This window comes from Plecotus auritus, assembly GCF_963455305.1.
Source record: "Plecotus auritus genome assembly, chromosome: 10".
NCBI classification, from domain to species: Eukaryota; Metazoa; Chordata; class Mammalia; order Chiroptera; family Vespertilionidae; genus Plecotus; species Plecotus auritus.
In genome coordinates this window covers 56,815,363-56,828,366 of record NC_137785.1, presented here as the reverse complement: position 1 = coordinate 56,828,366, position 13,004 = coordinate 56,815,363, and the positions used below count along the sequence as shown (strand labels likewise).

General features: G+C 56.5%; 1 protein-coding gene across 2 annotated transcripts in view; it reads left to right on the top strand.

Annotated features, from left to right (window-relative positions):
- FTO (FTO alpha-ketoglutarate dependent dioxygenase) overlaps nt 1-11,658 on the top strand; it is a 293,160-nt gene extending 281,502 nt beyond the window's left edge. For both annotated transcript variants that reach the window (XM_080643931.1, XM_080643932.1), the window contains 2 exons: nt 9,527-9,684; nt 11,458-11,658. In XM_080643931.1, the coding sequence (XP_080500057.1) occupies nt 9,527-9,680 (154 nt within the window). In that variant the 3' untranslated portion in view covers nt 9,681-9,684; nt 11,458-11,658. The remainder of the gene's footprint in view (nt 1-9,526; nt 9,685-11,457) is intronic.
- The last annotated feature ends 1,346 nt before the right edge of the window (nt 11,659-13,004 follow it).

Genomic DNA, 13,004 nt, shown 5'->3' with positions numbered 1-13,004 from the left:
TGACAGTCCCGTCCCGGCTGGGCTGGCCCGGCCCGCTCCCCGCGGACCCCCGGCTGTACGGCTCAGCCAGAGCCCAGCCTCTGCGCCCAGCAGCCTGTTGTCAGGGGCCGGAAGGTGACCTGCGACAGGCCTCTCGCTCCCAGACGCCTCCATCTCGACCTTCTGCACAGATGCCTCCATCTCGACCTTTCGTTCCCGGTGACCGTCTGAGTTGGGCGAATGAGAAGTCAGCGGGATCCGCAGAGGGCCCCGGGGTGTCTGCCCTGTGCAGACCGACACTCGAGCCCGCGCCTCTCCCTGGCATGTGGCGAGGACGTGGCCTCACTCGTTTCTCTCGACGGAAAAGGCCTTCTTCCTGGGCCAGCGGCTCTGAGACGAGGTGGCCGGCGCTGGCGCACGCTGCGTGTTTCCCAGACGGAACCAGGCGCTATGGCTGCCTCCGTGTGACAGGGTCACAGTGCCCCTTCGGGGCCTTCCCCAAGGTCACCCCTCAAGCAAACGCTGGTGCTGGGAGCATGCGAATCACCCCAGACAGTGAGGGAATGACGGGCCCAAGCTTCCCGAGCTCCGAAGTGTGAGTCTTTGCACCAGCCCGGGGCGGGCCAGGGGGTACTCACTGTAAGTAATAAACGGGTAACGGCTGGCCTCTCACCCGGAGTTGTCCTCAGAGATGGGAAAGCTGTCCTTGTGATGATGAATGAATAAACCCGCCCGTTAACCCGCAGTTTGGAGGCCACGTGGCCACCCTAAGGCGCCTCTCTAGCAACGCGTCCCTCCCGTCCGAGGCACCGACGGGCTCTGTCCCTGGGCTACCTCGGTAGCGGCCCGGCACGGACTTCCGTGCGAGGGCGGCAGAACTGGGTCTGCGATCTAGCAAACTGCAATGTTTACAAAAGCCTTTCAAACCGAGTCATCTTAGATGCGAAGCTGGCACGGACCCAGGGGCCCGGCCGGCCGGCCGTGGCTCTCAGAAGGTAGGATTGCCCACCCTCCCCAGCAGCCCCCGCGGCCCCGAGGAGACAAGGAGCTGTGGGTTGGGAGCTGAGCTGTGCAGAATGACACTCACGGGGGGACTCGGGAGCCCAGCGAGGCCTGGAGTGCTTTCTTCTCTTCTCTCCCAGCGCAAAGGGGGGCAGAGGCTCAAAGGTAGTGGGCGACCGGTCCAGAGCCTTCCCTCCTCTCAGCCCTGGGGTGTGGCAGCCAGGCAGGGAAGAGTCTCAGGAGGATGTGTTTGCTTCATCCCCCGAAACCCCGTGTAGGTTGAGCTTCGAAGTTTCCCTTCTCAAATGACCTTATTCCTGGAAACGTTCGAGGCTTTCGCTCCCTTCACAGCCTTCTGTATGTTCCCATCTTATTTTATTTTTAAAAATATGTTTTAATTGATTTCAGAGAGGAAGGGAGAGGGAGATAGAAACATCCATGATGAGAGAGAATCATGGATCGGCTGCCTCCTGCACGCCCCGTACAGGGTATCGAGCCCGCAACCCGGGCATGTGCCCTGACCGGGAATCGAACCCTGACCTCCCGGTTCATAGGTTGACGTTCAACCACTGAGCCACGCCGGCCGGGCCTATGTTGTTATCTTACTCAAGGAAGGCCTCAGGGATTGGATCGTGGGAAAGTGGTGACCGGAAGGATGGGGAGAAGCCACGGGGTTAGACGGTCCCGGTGAGACACAGAAGACGCTGATGCCCGAGAGGAGGAGCCGATGAGCCAGCAGGACTAGGGCAAAGCGAACATGGGAAGGAGAGAAGGCCCCGGAATCGGGGGTGGGGACCGAGCAGATGCCGGGACGTGTAGAACCTTGACTTTTACTCAGCTTTGAAATCGGTGCATGGCATGCCTTCAGCAGAAGACCGGCATGTCCTCGACAAACTGGCGTTTTATCTTGGCCCAGATTCCGAATTTGGACTTGCCCGCCCTTGGGACGGGGCTACCCTGAGCTTCCCGCTGTGTTAGTGAATGTGCTCCCGGGGGAGGAGAGACACAAAGGCGCAGGAGCCTCCGCTCTGGAGGAGGTTAAAATGAACTTGGGAGAGTTCCTCGGCACCCAAAAGCCAGTTGAGCAGCCTGGCTGGCCGGCGGCCCAGCCATTGGCACCAAGAGGTCTCCGGTTCGATGCCCAGTCGGGGCACATGCCCGTGTTGTGGGCTCGATCCCCAGCAGGGGGCGTGCAGGAGGCAGCCGATCAATACTGATGTTTCTCTCTCAGTGATGTTTCTGTCTCTCTCTCTCTCTCTCCCTTCCTCTCTCTCTAAAATTCATAAACATATTTTAAAAAACAGCTAAGCAGAGAACACGGAAGTATTTCTAAAAACAGCAGTACAGTGGGAAGAGACTGACAGGTGAGCAGATGGGGGTGAGGGGGAGCATCAACTCAGATTTATTTCACAGCTCCCAACTCCAAGGAGCATTCCACCGTGAGAGCAGCTGTCCCTTTGCTCCTTTGTAAGCCATTGTCCTTTGCTCATCCCTCAGGAGCGGGAGTGGGTGACGGACGCTGCCATAGCTGTCTGTCTGTCTGTCAGTCGTTGACTTGACTGGAGAAAATCCTTTGTAGAAAACAGGCTTTAGGTGTTCATCAGATTTCTCCATGCTACCTGCTCCTCCCGAGGGTTACGATGAAGTTTCTAGATCAGGGGTGGGCAAACTTTTTGACTCGAGGGCCACAATGGGTTCTTAAACTGGACCGGAGGGCCGGAACAAAAGCATGGATGGAGTGTTTGTGTGAACTGATATAAATTCAAAGTAAAGGAGCGGAGGGGAGAGCAAGAGAACCCTCCGCTCTTTCGGCTCCGCGGGCCGGATAGAACAGCCGAACGGGCCGGATCCGGCCCGCGGGCCGTAGTTTGCCCACGGCTGTCTAGATGCTGGAAACCAGTGGTGTTAGCGTTTTCCCTTTCATTTCCACGACGGTGCAGTACTGACGTGACTCATGATCTGCGTCTAAGTAAGTGGCATTGAACCAAACAGTCAAAAATTAAAATCTTCAGCCTGGCCGGCGTGGCTCAGTGCTTGAGCATCGAGCTACGAACCAGGAGGTCACAGGTGGTGGGCTGTGGGCTCGATCCCCAGTGTGTGCAGGAGGCAGCCAATCAGTGATTCTCTCTCATCATTGATGTTTCTGTCTCTCTCTCCCTTCCTCTCTAAAATCAATAAAGATATTTTTTAAAAATTTAAAGTCTTTTTTTTTTAAGAAGAAGTGTTTTAAAATAACATAATGGTGCATCTTAAAAAAAAAAAATCACAGCTGCCTTGAATTTCGGATGATTAAGTTATTCTGGAATCCTTCTGAAGTTTGAGACCGTCTCATGCGAACTTGACTTAAGTTTCAGGCAACAAGGAAGTCCTGGAGTTTGGGAAGGGTTATCTTTTGTCCTCACGCTCCTTTGTGGGGTGCCGTGCTGACAGAGGACCGCGGAGGGGCCGTATTCTGTGGCCGAGAGGAGGGCTCGCGGTTACCCGGTGGGGATTTTGTTCCAGTAATTGCATCAAATTGGACCGCCGGCCCTGTCGCAGGTACAGCATCCATATCGCTCATTAAGTCCTACGCCTGCCCGCCTCCCCTCCCAGCGGCCAAGGCACGGGCGGAATACATTTTCCTCCAAAGTGTTTGTTTTCATTGTTGCCCTTTAAAAATAATGAGCTCATTCTATTCCCTGGCAAGGAACGTTACCCTAGACCGCTTTGAAATCGTATATCTTTTGTCCAGCCCATTTCGGCCGCGGTTCCATAGCTTTGTGAGCCGGGGAACCCAACCCGGCCGCGCCTAAAGCGCCCGTCCGAGCCGCCGCAGACTCGATGCCTAGACTCGCCCGGCCTACTTGACCTTTACATTGTTAGCCGGCCAGGTAGAAGGCATGCAGGTTTCAGGTGACCCTATCATGTGACCAGAGATCAGAGGTCAGCGGCTCCTAAATGTGCGGCCCTCAACGTGGCCCATTCATCGCCCTCATTATGGAACCGACGGGCGGACAAATGAACCCACCCGGGCTAAGACCGTTCTCAGCCCTCCACCTCCCCGGGCCTGCACCCCAGCGGAGGGCCAAGCACTCTCACGTATTAAGTGTTTCCACGAGCCTGGCGGGGCCCTGGCATGGGGGCGGGGGTGGGGGTGGGGAGGAGGACTCCGGAGGCCTGTGCTGTGTGCCCGATCCTTTGCAAGAGCCGACCCCGAGCTGGTGTTCACTGAAATGGAGGTGCTGTCGGGAATTAGATGCCATGTGATGTGAAATATCCTCACCTTTCACCATCGGAATTGCTGTGTGGGACAGGACGCCGGGGCAGTTTATGGTTGTAAAAGATGAACGTGTATCTTCTATTCCTATAGACTCTAGATCAGTGGTTCTCAACCTTTCTAATGCCGCGACCCTTTAATACAGTTCCTCATGTTGCGGTGACCCCCAACCATAAAATTATTTTCGTTGCTACTTCATAACTGTAATGTTGCTACTGTTATGAATCGTAATGTAAATATCTGTGTTTTCCGATGGTCTTAGGCGACCCTGCTAGCGGTCATGACCCACAGGTTGAGAACCGCTGCTGTAGAGCCTAAGACCATCGGAAAACACAGATATTTACATTACGATTCTTAACAGTAGCAACATTACAGTTTTGAAGTAGCAACGAAAACAATGTTATGGTTGGGGGTCACCGCAACATGAGGGACTGTATTAAAGGGTGGCGGCATTAGAAAGGTTGAGAACCACTGCCCTAGATGATTATGTAAGAAAACGTGTCAGCCATTGTTGGCCATAATAATGGTCTTTGTAGAAATGTGAAGGGAAACAAAACGTTTTTCTCCTTTTCTCCCCCCGACGTGGTTTGGAATCTCCCGAAGATCTAAATTGGCAGGAGGACAGGGCCCATTTTCGACCAAATGGGACTCCCTGGAAAGGGGGGGCCTGGGGGAAGGGCAGCCAGCCAGATGCCCAGGGTCTGGCCCAGCCCTCTCTCCCACTGCCCAAGGACTGATCGTGGGGGAGACAGCCCTCACCCCGAGTGGGGATCCGATACTTCCCTCGCGTCTCTCTCGGTTATGGTGAGAACCGAACGAACCTGTGCGCTGTGCTAAGCTCCTTGGAGGCGTTCAAACAGCACAAAACGTAATTGTCCTTTGCATCAAGCATTGCTCTCTTCCTTCCCATGAAAGAATTCTCTCTTAGGAGTTCATTCTTCTTGTCTCCTCGGCGGCCCGCGCTTGCTCATAGTTCTCCATCAAGGTCTAGTTTCTTTGTACTTTTTTTTTTAAAGCTTGCTTTCCCCCCTTCCTCGACGCATCTTATAGCGGGACCCATTGCTCCCGAAACCTTTCTTCATGGCCCCATCGAGAGTGATGGGGGTGTTACCTGTCCTTCATTATTTGTGGCAACATTTAGGGACGGGGAGGGAGACCGTACGTGTTTTCTTAAAATCGATGGCCAGCACATTACTATAAAACCTATCGATTAAAACCCACAGAGCCCGGCGTGCGTCACCCAGTCTGTGAAGTGATTCAAGGAGGGAAGGACTTTCTCCCTTGACCTCTGCATTAACCTTGTATCGACGGCCTGCATACCCCTAATTAACACACACTTTAGCTAAAGTGTTTAATCCCAGCAGGGCGGCCAGTGTCCTCTAATGTAGCCGTGGCCCTGGCCATCCGGATCTCAGTGTGGCCCTGGGGGAGGGCCGCGGGTGGTGGCCGCTGGGAGTGACACCTGTGCGGGGGAGGGGACCCTCCAGGCAGTCTGCGCTGGGGACCACCCATAGGACACCTGTCAGCTGCTTCCCATTACGTCACAAGGTCAATCCTTCAGAGAGAACCATTCCTAAGCAGCAAGAGTTTGCAGGGGCGGGGGGGGGGGGGCGGGTGGAGGGGAGGGTGACACTTATCGAGTTTTTTGAATGGAAAGAGCATGAGTCCGTATTATTTTCCTTTGCTTCATGAAAGGAACAGGGCTCCCCGAGTAGATTCACGTTTATTCGCTAACCCGAAGCATTAAAAAGAAGGTTTTTCTTTAAGATGGGAGGTGAGAGGACGAGGTCGAAAGGGGAACTGTACCTGGTTGCTGTTTAGCTGGGTTTGGAAGGCTCTGCTCTCCTGCGGAACCCGGGGGACAGTCCATGCCTCTCTCTAGAAAGGTCCTCTCGTCCTGGTCTTCACACTGGCTTCTGTCACGTGAAGGCCCTTGTGGAGGACACCAGCACGCTCTCGTTTCCCGGGTAAATTTGTCCCAAGTAGGGACATCATTTGAACCCAAAGCCAGTGTTTCCTGCTTTCACACCCAGACGAGCTCGGCCCACGCTGCACTCTGTCAGCATTCTGGTTTGGCAAGGCGACCATCCGCACCCACTCGGCGGGCAGGGCAGAGTGGGGAAGCATGGCCGGTCCATCACAGCCCGTGGGCTGGGGAGCGTGGCACCGCGGCCGCAGCGGACCTCTGCAGCAGGCTGTGTTAGCTCTCACACTTTCTCCAGGTGAGGGGGCAAAACCCACTGACAGGTGAGAAAGCACCCCTCTGGCCTGTCTGCAGACCTCCGGCTATTCTAGGTGGGTCAACACTCATCACAGCCGGCTGATCTGCCAACTGGATTAATGTGTGCGCCGACCATTTTCCCTGCGGGATGAGGTGCTCCTTTTGGAGTAACTTCCTATCGAGCTTCCCTCTCTGGTTGAGCATCACTGAGTATGCCTCTCTGAGCATCACTGAGCATCCCTCTCTGGTTGAGCATCACTGAGTATGCCTCTCTGAGCATCACTGAGCATCCCTCTCTGGTTGAGCATCACTGAGTATGCCTCTCTGAGCATCACTGAGACTCACTCTCTGAGCATCACTGAGCTTCCCTCTCTGAGCATCACTGAGCATCCCTCTCTGGATGAGCATCACTGAGCATCCCTCTCTGATTGAGCATCACTGAGCCTCCCTCTCTGATTGAGCATCACTGAGCATCCCTCTCTGAGCATCACTGAGCCTCCCTCTCTGATTGAGCATCACTGAGCCTCCCTCTCTGAGCATCACTGAGCATCCCTCTCTGAGCATCACTGAGCATCCCTCTCTGATTGAGCATCACTGAGCCTCCCTCTCTGAGCATCACTGAGCATCCCTCTCTGAGCATCACTGAGCATCCCTCTCTGGTTGAGCATCACTGAGCATCCCTCTCTGAGCATCACTGAGCATCCCTCTCTGAGCATCACTGAGCATCCCTCTCTGATTGAGCACCGTTGCACATCCCTGTCTGGTTTCCAGGCAGCGAAGAGAGCGCCATTTAAACAGCTCTGCTGAGCTCCTCTGTAATTAGTCTCGGCTTCCCTCGAGTATTAATTTCCTCCCATCACTTTCATGTGACTTAGAGACTCTCTGGCCCTGGGGAGAGGCGCCCTGGGGACCACGGCAGCGAGTGGCACCGCCTCCCACACCCACTCTCGCAAAGGCGTCCGCAGAACGCACCCTCTGGTCCCGGGTGCCGTGCGGGGCTTATCGGTGCAAACAGTTTAATATTTATGCTAAGAGGATTGTCCGACGCAGCTTCTGTTGCTTTAATTCTTGCTTTAAATAAATAATGAGAACATTTACACACGTAACTCTTCTCGGGGCCCCGAGGTCAGCTAATCTTATTATTTATGAAGTGATGTGCTACATAATAGTACTTAGCGCGTGTTAACAGACGCCATTATCAGGCCGGCGCGGAGAGCGGGAGATATATGGGAGGCCGCGTGTCATGTGCGGCCGTGGAGTGCCCAGGATGCCGGCCCCGCAATTAAGCACACGGGAAGGTAGGTGTTCAGCTGAAGTATGTTTTCCTGGGGGGACCCCCTCCCCACGGATAATTCCCCAGAGAAGGAGATGTCTCGGAGTCGGGAACCTTCTCTCCCATCACGCTTGGAAATAGGTCCATTCTTCGATCCCTTCGTGGTCAGTCCCGCGCAGAAGACAGATGGTGGCCTGGCCACTTCTTAATTGGTTTAGAGAGCCTAGGGTGCGGGGTAGAAGACCTCATAGTGCAGACGGTCCCCAACTTACAATGGCTTGACCTCCGTTTTGTTTTTATTTTTTACTTTACAGTGGTGCGAAAGCGGTGTGTATGAAAATCACGACAAGAGTTAGTCAACACTTCGAGATGCAATAGGCTTTGTGTTAGACTAGGATCCTGCCTAGCTGGGGGCTCACGGACGTGTTCTGAGCTAAGGTGGGCCGGGCTGAGCCAGGGCGTTCGGCAGGTTAGGCGGATCCCACGCGTTTTCGACTTAATATTTTCAATCGTGATGGGTTTGAAGGGACGTAAGCTACGTGTGCTACGTCGGGGAGCACCCGTGTTTCTTTTCAGGGCACCCGCTGTCACCACCACGTGGCCCGAAAGTATAAATTGTTTACTCTTGTTGTTGTTAATAATCCTCACTGAGGATATTTTTCCATTGATTTTTAGAGAGAATGGAAGGGAATGGGGGGGGGGGAGAGAGAGGGAGGGAGGGAGGGAGAGAGAAATATCTATGTGAGAAAGACACATCGATTAGTTGCCTCCCACACGAGCCCCGACCAAGGCCGGGAACGAGCCCGCAACCAAGGTACATGCCCTTGACCGGAATTGAACTCGGGACCCTTCAGTCTGCGGGCGGATGCTGTACCCATTGAGCCACACCAGCCAGGGTGAAATTGTTTATTCTTGATTGCAGTTTGCGTTTCCTTCTCCCTGGTCCTCTGCTCTCTCCCAGATAAACAAAGCTAAAGCCAGACCCATGTCACATCCGCGGGCCTGCTGCCCACCAAGGTGTGGTGTGGCCGCTGCCCCGACTCCTTCCTCGGAGGCGGTTCTGGAGTCGCCTACGCTAATTAATTTCTCGGCCATTGATGAATAATCCACTTCATAAAAACCGTGATTTAAGTGTTCTCCTTGGGGAGTAACTGCTGCTCGCCTCTTAATTTAATTTGGTGGCGGTTCCCCCACGTCCTCATCAGCAGAAATGAATATTAACCTCTATTTGCATAGCTCCCCGTTAGCCCGGCTCTCCTCGGCGTGCCTCCTCGGCGCACAGGGCCGGCCGGGACGCATGTAAATATGCGGGACCTCCGGAGTCAATCCCGGCCTGTCCTATTGTTTAATCTACCCTCGGACGTTTCCAGGCAGAAAATTCAATTTAATCTCTCCCCCGGTAATCTGGTAATACATCGAAATCCTACCATCATTCAAATCTGATAATGGCTTCATCACACACTTACCCTCACAGTGGAGCTCGTGGAGAACGAATTCACCAGCTTGAAAGGCAGAGTAACTGCTTTTCCCTGGCGATTGGCTTCTCTGGAGCCACTGGAGAATCATCGACATCTGGGAATTGGAACAAAAAGGGAAGTTCCAGCCCCATAAAGAAGGATGCTCCCTTCGCATAACCACCTGCTCCCCGCCTCACACGCTCACGCGTAACGGCGGCCGTGGCCACTGCGAAGGCCGGTCTGGGGGCGTTTGGCCGCGTCGCCCCCAGTTGTCCTTGGGTGTCGGGTGCTCCGGGCGCTTCCTCTCGCCGATGACCTGCCTGTTCTCCCTCTTCCAGGTGCCAGTCCCGGATCGCTCGCACTTTACCCGCCGACCAGAAGCCAGAGTGCCGGCCGTACTGGGAGAAGGAGGATCCCTCGATGCCCCTGCCCTTCGACCTCACGGACGTCGTCTCGGAACTCAGAGGCCTGCTCCTGGAGCCCAAACCTTAGGAGGGTGTGTGTCTCGGGGGGCGGGGGGGGGGGGGAGCCATCTTTGGCTCCTCCCCTCGATCCCCGCCACGGGCAGTGTGGGTAGACGCGGCCTTTAGATGGTAGAACTCGGGTCCCAGCTAGAAACGGCTGGGGAGTGGGGCCCTGGGATGTGACAGCGTTTGGACATGGCCCATTGTGATCATCCGATTTGATATTAAACAGGATCTCTCCCCCTCCCTGCCCCCCCCACCCCGATTGTCCCCACTTGGATTTTTAACGTGAGCCGTCCAGCTCCAAGGCCAGGGAGGTGACAAGGCCCAGCCTCCTTCCTTCTTAAGCCTCTACAGAGCGGCAAGGGCCGTGACTAGCGCCGCCTGGGGGACCACAGAGCTTAGAGACGTCCCTGCCGTTCCTCACCGCACCGCCTAGAGGCCGTGGGGCCCCGTGTGGCAGTCGCCAGCCACGCGTGGCTCCTTACAGTTAAATTGGAATTTCGTTGCAACGAAGCATTCAGTTCCTTGTGGACCGGAGCCACGTGGCGGGTGGTGAGTGGCCACGTGTGGCTGCCTACTGCTGCCCTGGCCAGTGCCCAGAACGTCTCCATCCGCAAGGGAGGCCCTCGGGGACAGCCTTTCTAGACACAGCGTGGGAGCAGGCCGTGGGCTCCCCCCCCCCCCCCCCCCGGCTGCAGCCCCGTCCTTAGATTCGCAATGAACTGGAAGGCCAGCGGCTCGTGGAGTCGCCTCTCTCTTCTCTAAGAAACACCTAGAAAAGGCATCCTGGACTCTGCACGCAGGGGCCGGGAGTGCTGGCCATTCAAAGCAAGCCGCCCTGATCCCATGAGAGAGACACGGCCCCATTCACAACGCTTCATGGCGTGAGCTTTGTCAGTCTTTTCTCCGATCCCCCCATTTGCGCATAATGACAGGTGGGGTTGATGGCATTGGAGCCTTAGAGAGACGAGTCTGAAACCTGGGCCCCAATCCCAACTCCCTCCGCTAGCCTGGTGACCTGGGGCCCGTCGCTGGGCCTCGGTTTCCTCCCCTGGCTAATGGGGACACTGAAGGGGAAGTTATTTTGCCACAGACGTCTTGGGACACTTTCTGACATGTCATTAAATGCCCCATACAGAATATTAGAGCCATTATGTACCCGTGAGCCGGCCCCGGGGAGACCTGTTCCCCTCCCGTCCTCACTCCTTGCGTCAGGTTTGTCTGGTGATGCCGAGACATGCCTGCTGCCGTTTGGTGACCCCTAGACATGGTGAGACTAGCTCGCCCTCCCCCGGCCCGTGATTCTCTCGGAACGGTGCGCAGTATCGGAAGGTGAGGGGCGCTGCCTTAGCCCCTCAGAGGCGCGCTAGGCCCAGCCTCCCTGCCCTCAGAACCTCATCGCCGGTTCAGCGCATGCGTTCGTTCCCGGGAGCTCACCTCCACAGAAAGGTCACGCCGGGCAAAGCGGCCCGGGTCCTCTCCGGAGACGGGGTGTCTCCGACCTTGGGTGAATCCCAGACGTCCTTGAGCCTCCCTGTCCGCATCCGTGCGGGGAGCAGGAAGCCTGGTCCCCGGGACCTCCTCCGCTCACCAAGCCCTGCCTCCGGGGTTCGCAGGGCGCATGGGACCGTGTCGGTGAGCAGGGCCTGGCACAGAGGGGTCGCAGCCCCGGCACCGCCGGTCCATCTCGCCCGGGGTTTACGTAGCCCCACGGTGCCAGTTCTCTGTTCTATTTCACGAGGGCCTATATTTGAAAACTTGGGAGATTTCCTATAAAATAAAAGCGTGTGCTGTCTCTTTAGGGTTCGGAAGATCTGGCATTCCTGGGCATGGCAGCGAGCCGAGGGTCTTCTGGCTCCGAGGTGGGCGTGAGCCCTCCAGGTGCCCCGCGGCTCCCCGGCGTCATGCATTGTAAACCTGATTTGCTCCTCCCCTCATGTCACTGCCCCACACCCGCTTGCTTGCACCCCATAGGAGAAATAAATGTTGAGTGCTTACCCCAACATGCGTGTATTGCTGTTACGCCTCTTCCTGGGCTGTTTGTACCAATATGCTGTGTAACAATGTTAGTGGGATGAGGGAAGGGACCAAGAAAGGTTCCAGGAGGCCCTCCTGTGCGCAGGTGGGTGGGCCTGCGTCCTTGCCGGGTGGGGCCAGGTGCAGGCAGTTCTCAAAGCCCCGTGGGTGGGCCAGGTGATGGGCGGCCAGGGCTGGAGCCACTGCCGGCCGGGAGGCCGAAAGGTGAGTCACAGCTCCTCAGCGGAAGCGGTGGCTGTCGGTAAGCGTGATGCTCTCCCCGGGGGTTCGGTGCAGAGAAAGAGGAGGGGCAAGAGGCATCAGAGGGGGGGTGGGAGGGGCAGGAAGCCTGGTCCCCGGGACATCCTCCACTCTCCATCCCCGCTGCTTGCCAGGCTTGCCTGATCCCCGCTCTCTGGAGAGAGTGCTCTGAAGACAGCCCTCGCTCCCCCCGCCCCCCAAACACACATAGTTCAGCAGCGGGGAGTCCTGGACACCCACAGACAGGCCCCTGCCTTCCAGGGCTCCTCTCTGCCTGCTCCCACGCCAGGTGTGAGGGTGGGGGCGGATATAGGCACCAGAATAAGAACTTGCCCAGTAGTGGGGGCACAGACAATAGACCAGCAAGTGAGTAAGATGTTGTAGGTGCCAGGGAGGGACCCCCTGGGTGAGGGGACGGAGCGGGTAGAAGGGCCCGAGGCCGGGAACAGCTGGTGGGCTGCTCAGGGCAGGAGAGGGCCGCCGTGCCGAAGCAGAGGAACAAGAGGGCAGTGGGGGCGATGCAGGGGGAGAGGCCGGACCAGCGTGTGGGTTTGATTCGATGCCGGAGACCCCGGGTTCCCTGCAGGGAGGGTGCGGCGGCTGAGCTATTCCCGTTTGCAGGTCATCGCTCTGGCTACCGTCTGACTCCCAGGGTCTCAGACAGCAGGTGGCCCCTCATACCCGAGGGAGATCCTAAGATGGGGACGGTGTCCCGGGAGCCTCCTGAGTGCAGGAGGGGGTGCCTCCTCCGGGCAGCCCCCACACCCCAGATGCCACACCCACCCTGTTCTCCCTGCAGCCTCCACCCAGGGGATGTGGCTGGTCACGGCATCGCTGGAGACAATGATTTTATTAAGAAGTTTCTAAGCCCATCCGTGACTGAATCGAGGGGCGCTCAAAATGAGCTCCCATAGGCCCCCATGAATGGGCACCCCACATTCCAGAGGAGGTTCTGTGTGTGTTTCGGGGGACGATGTTTTCGAATGCAACTTTCCCCCCTGCTCTAGTTTGGGCTGATTTTTACCGCCCGGCAAATTGCATGCACGTGGCCCCCTGCCCCGCTGAGTGCTGT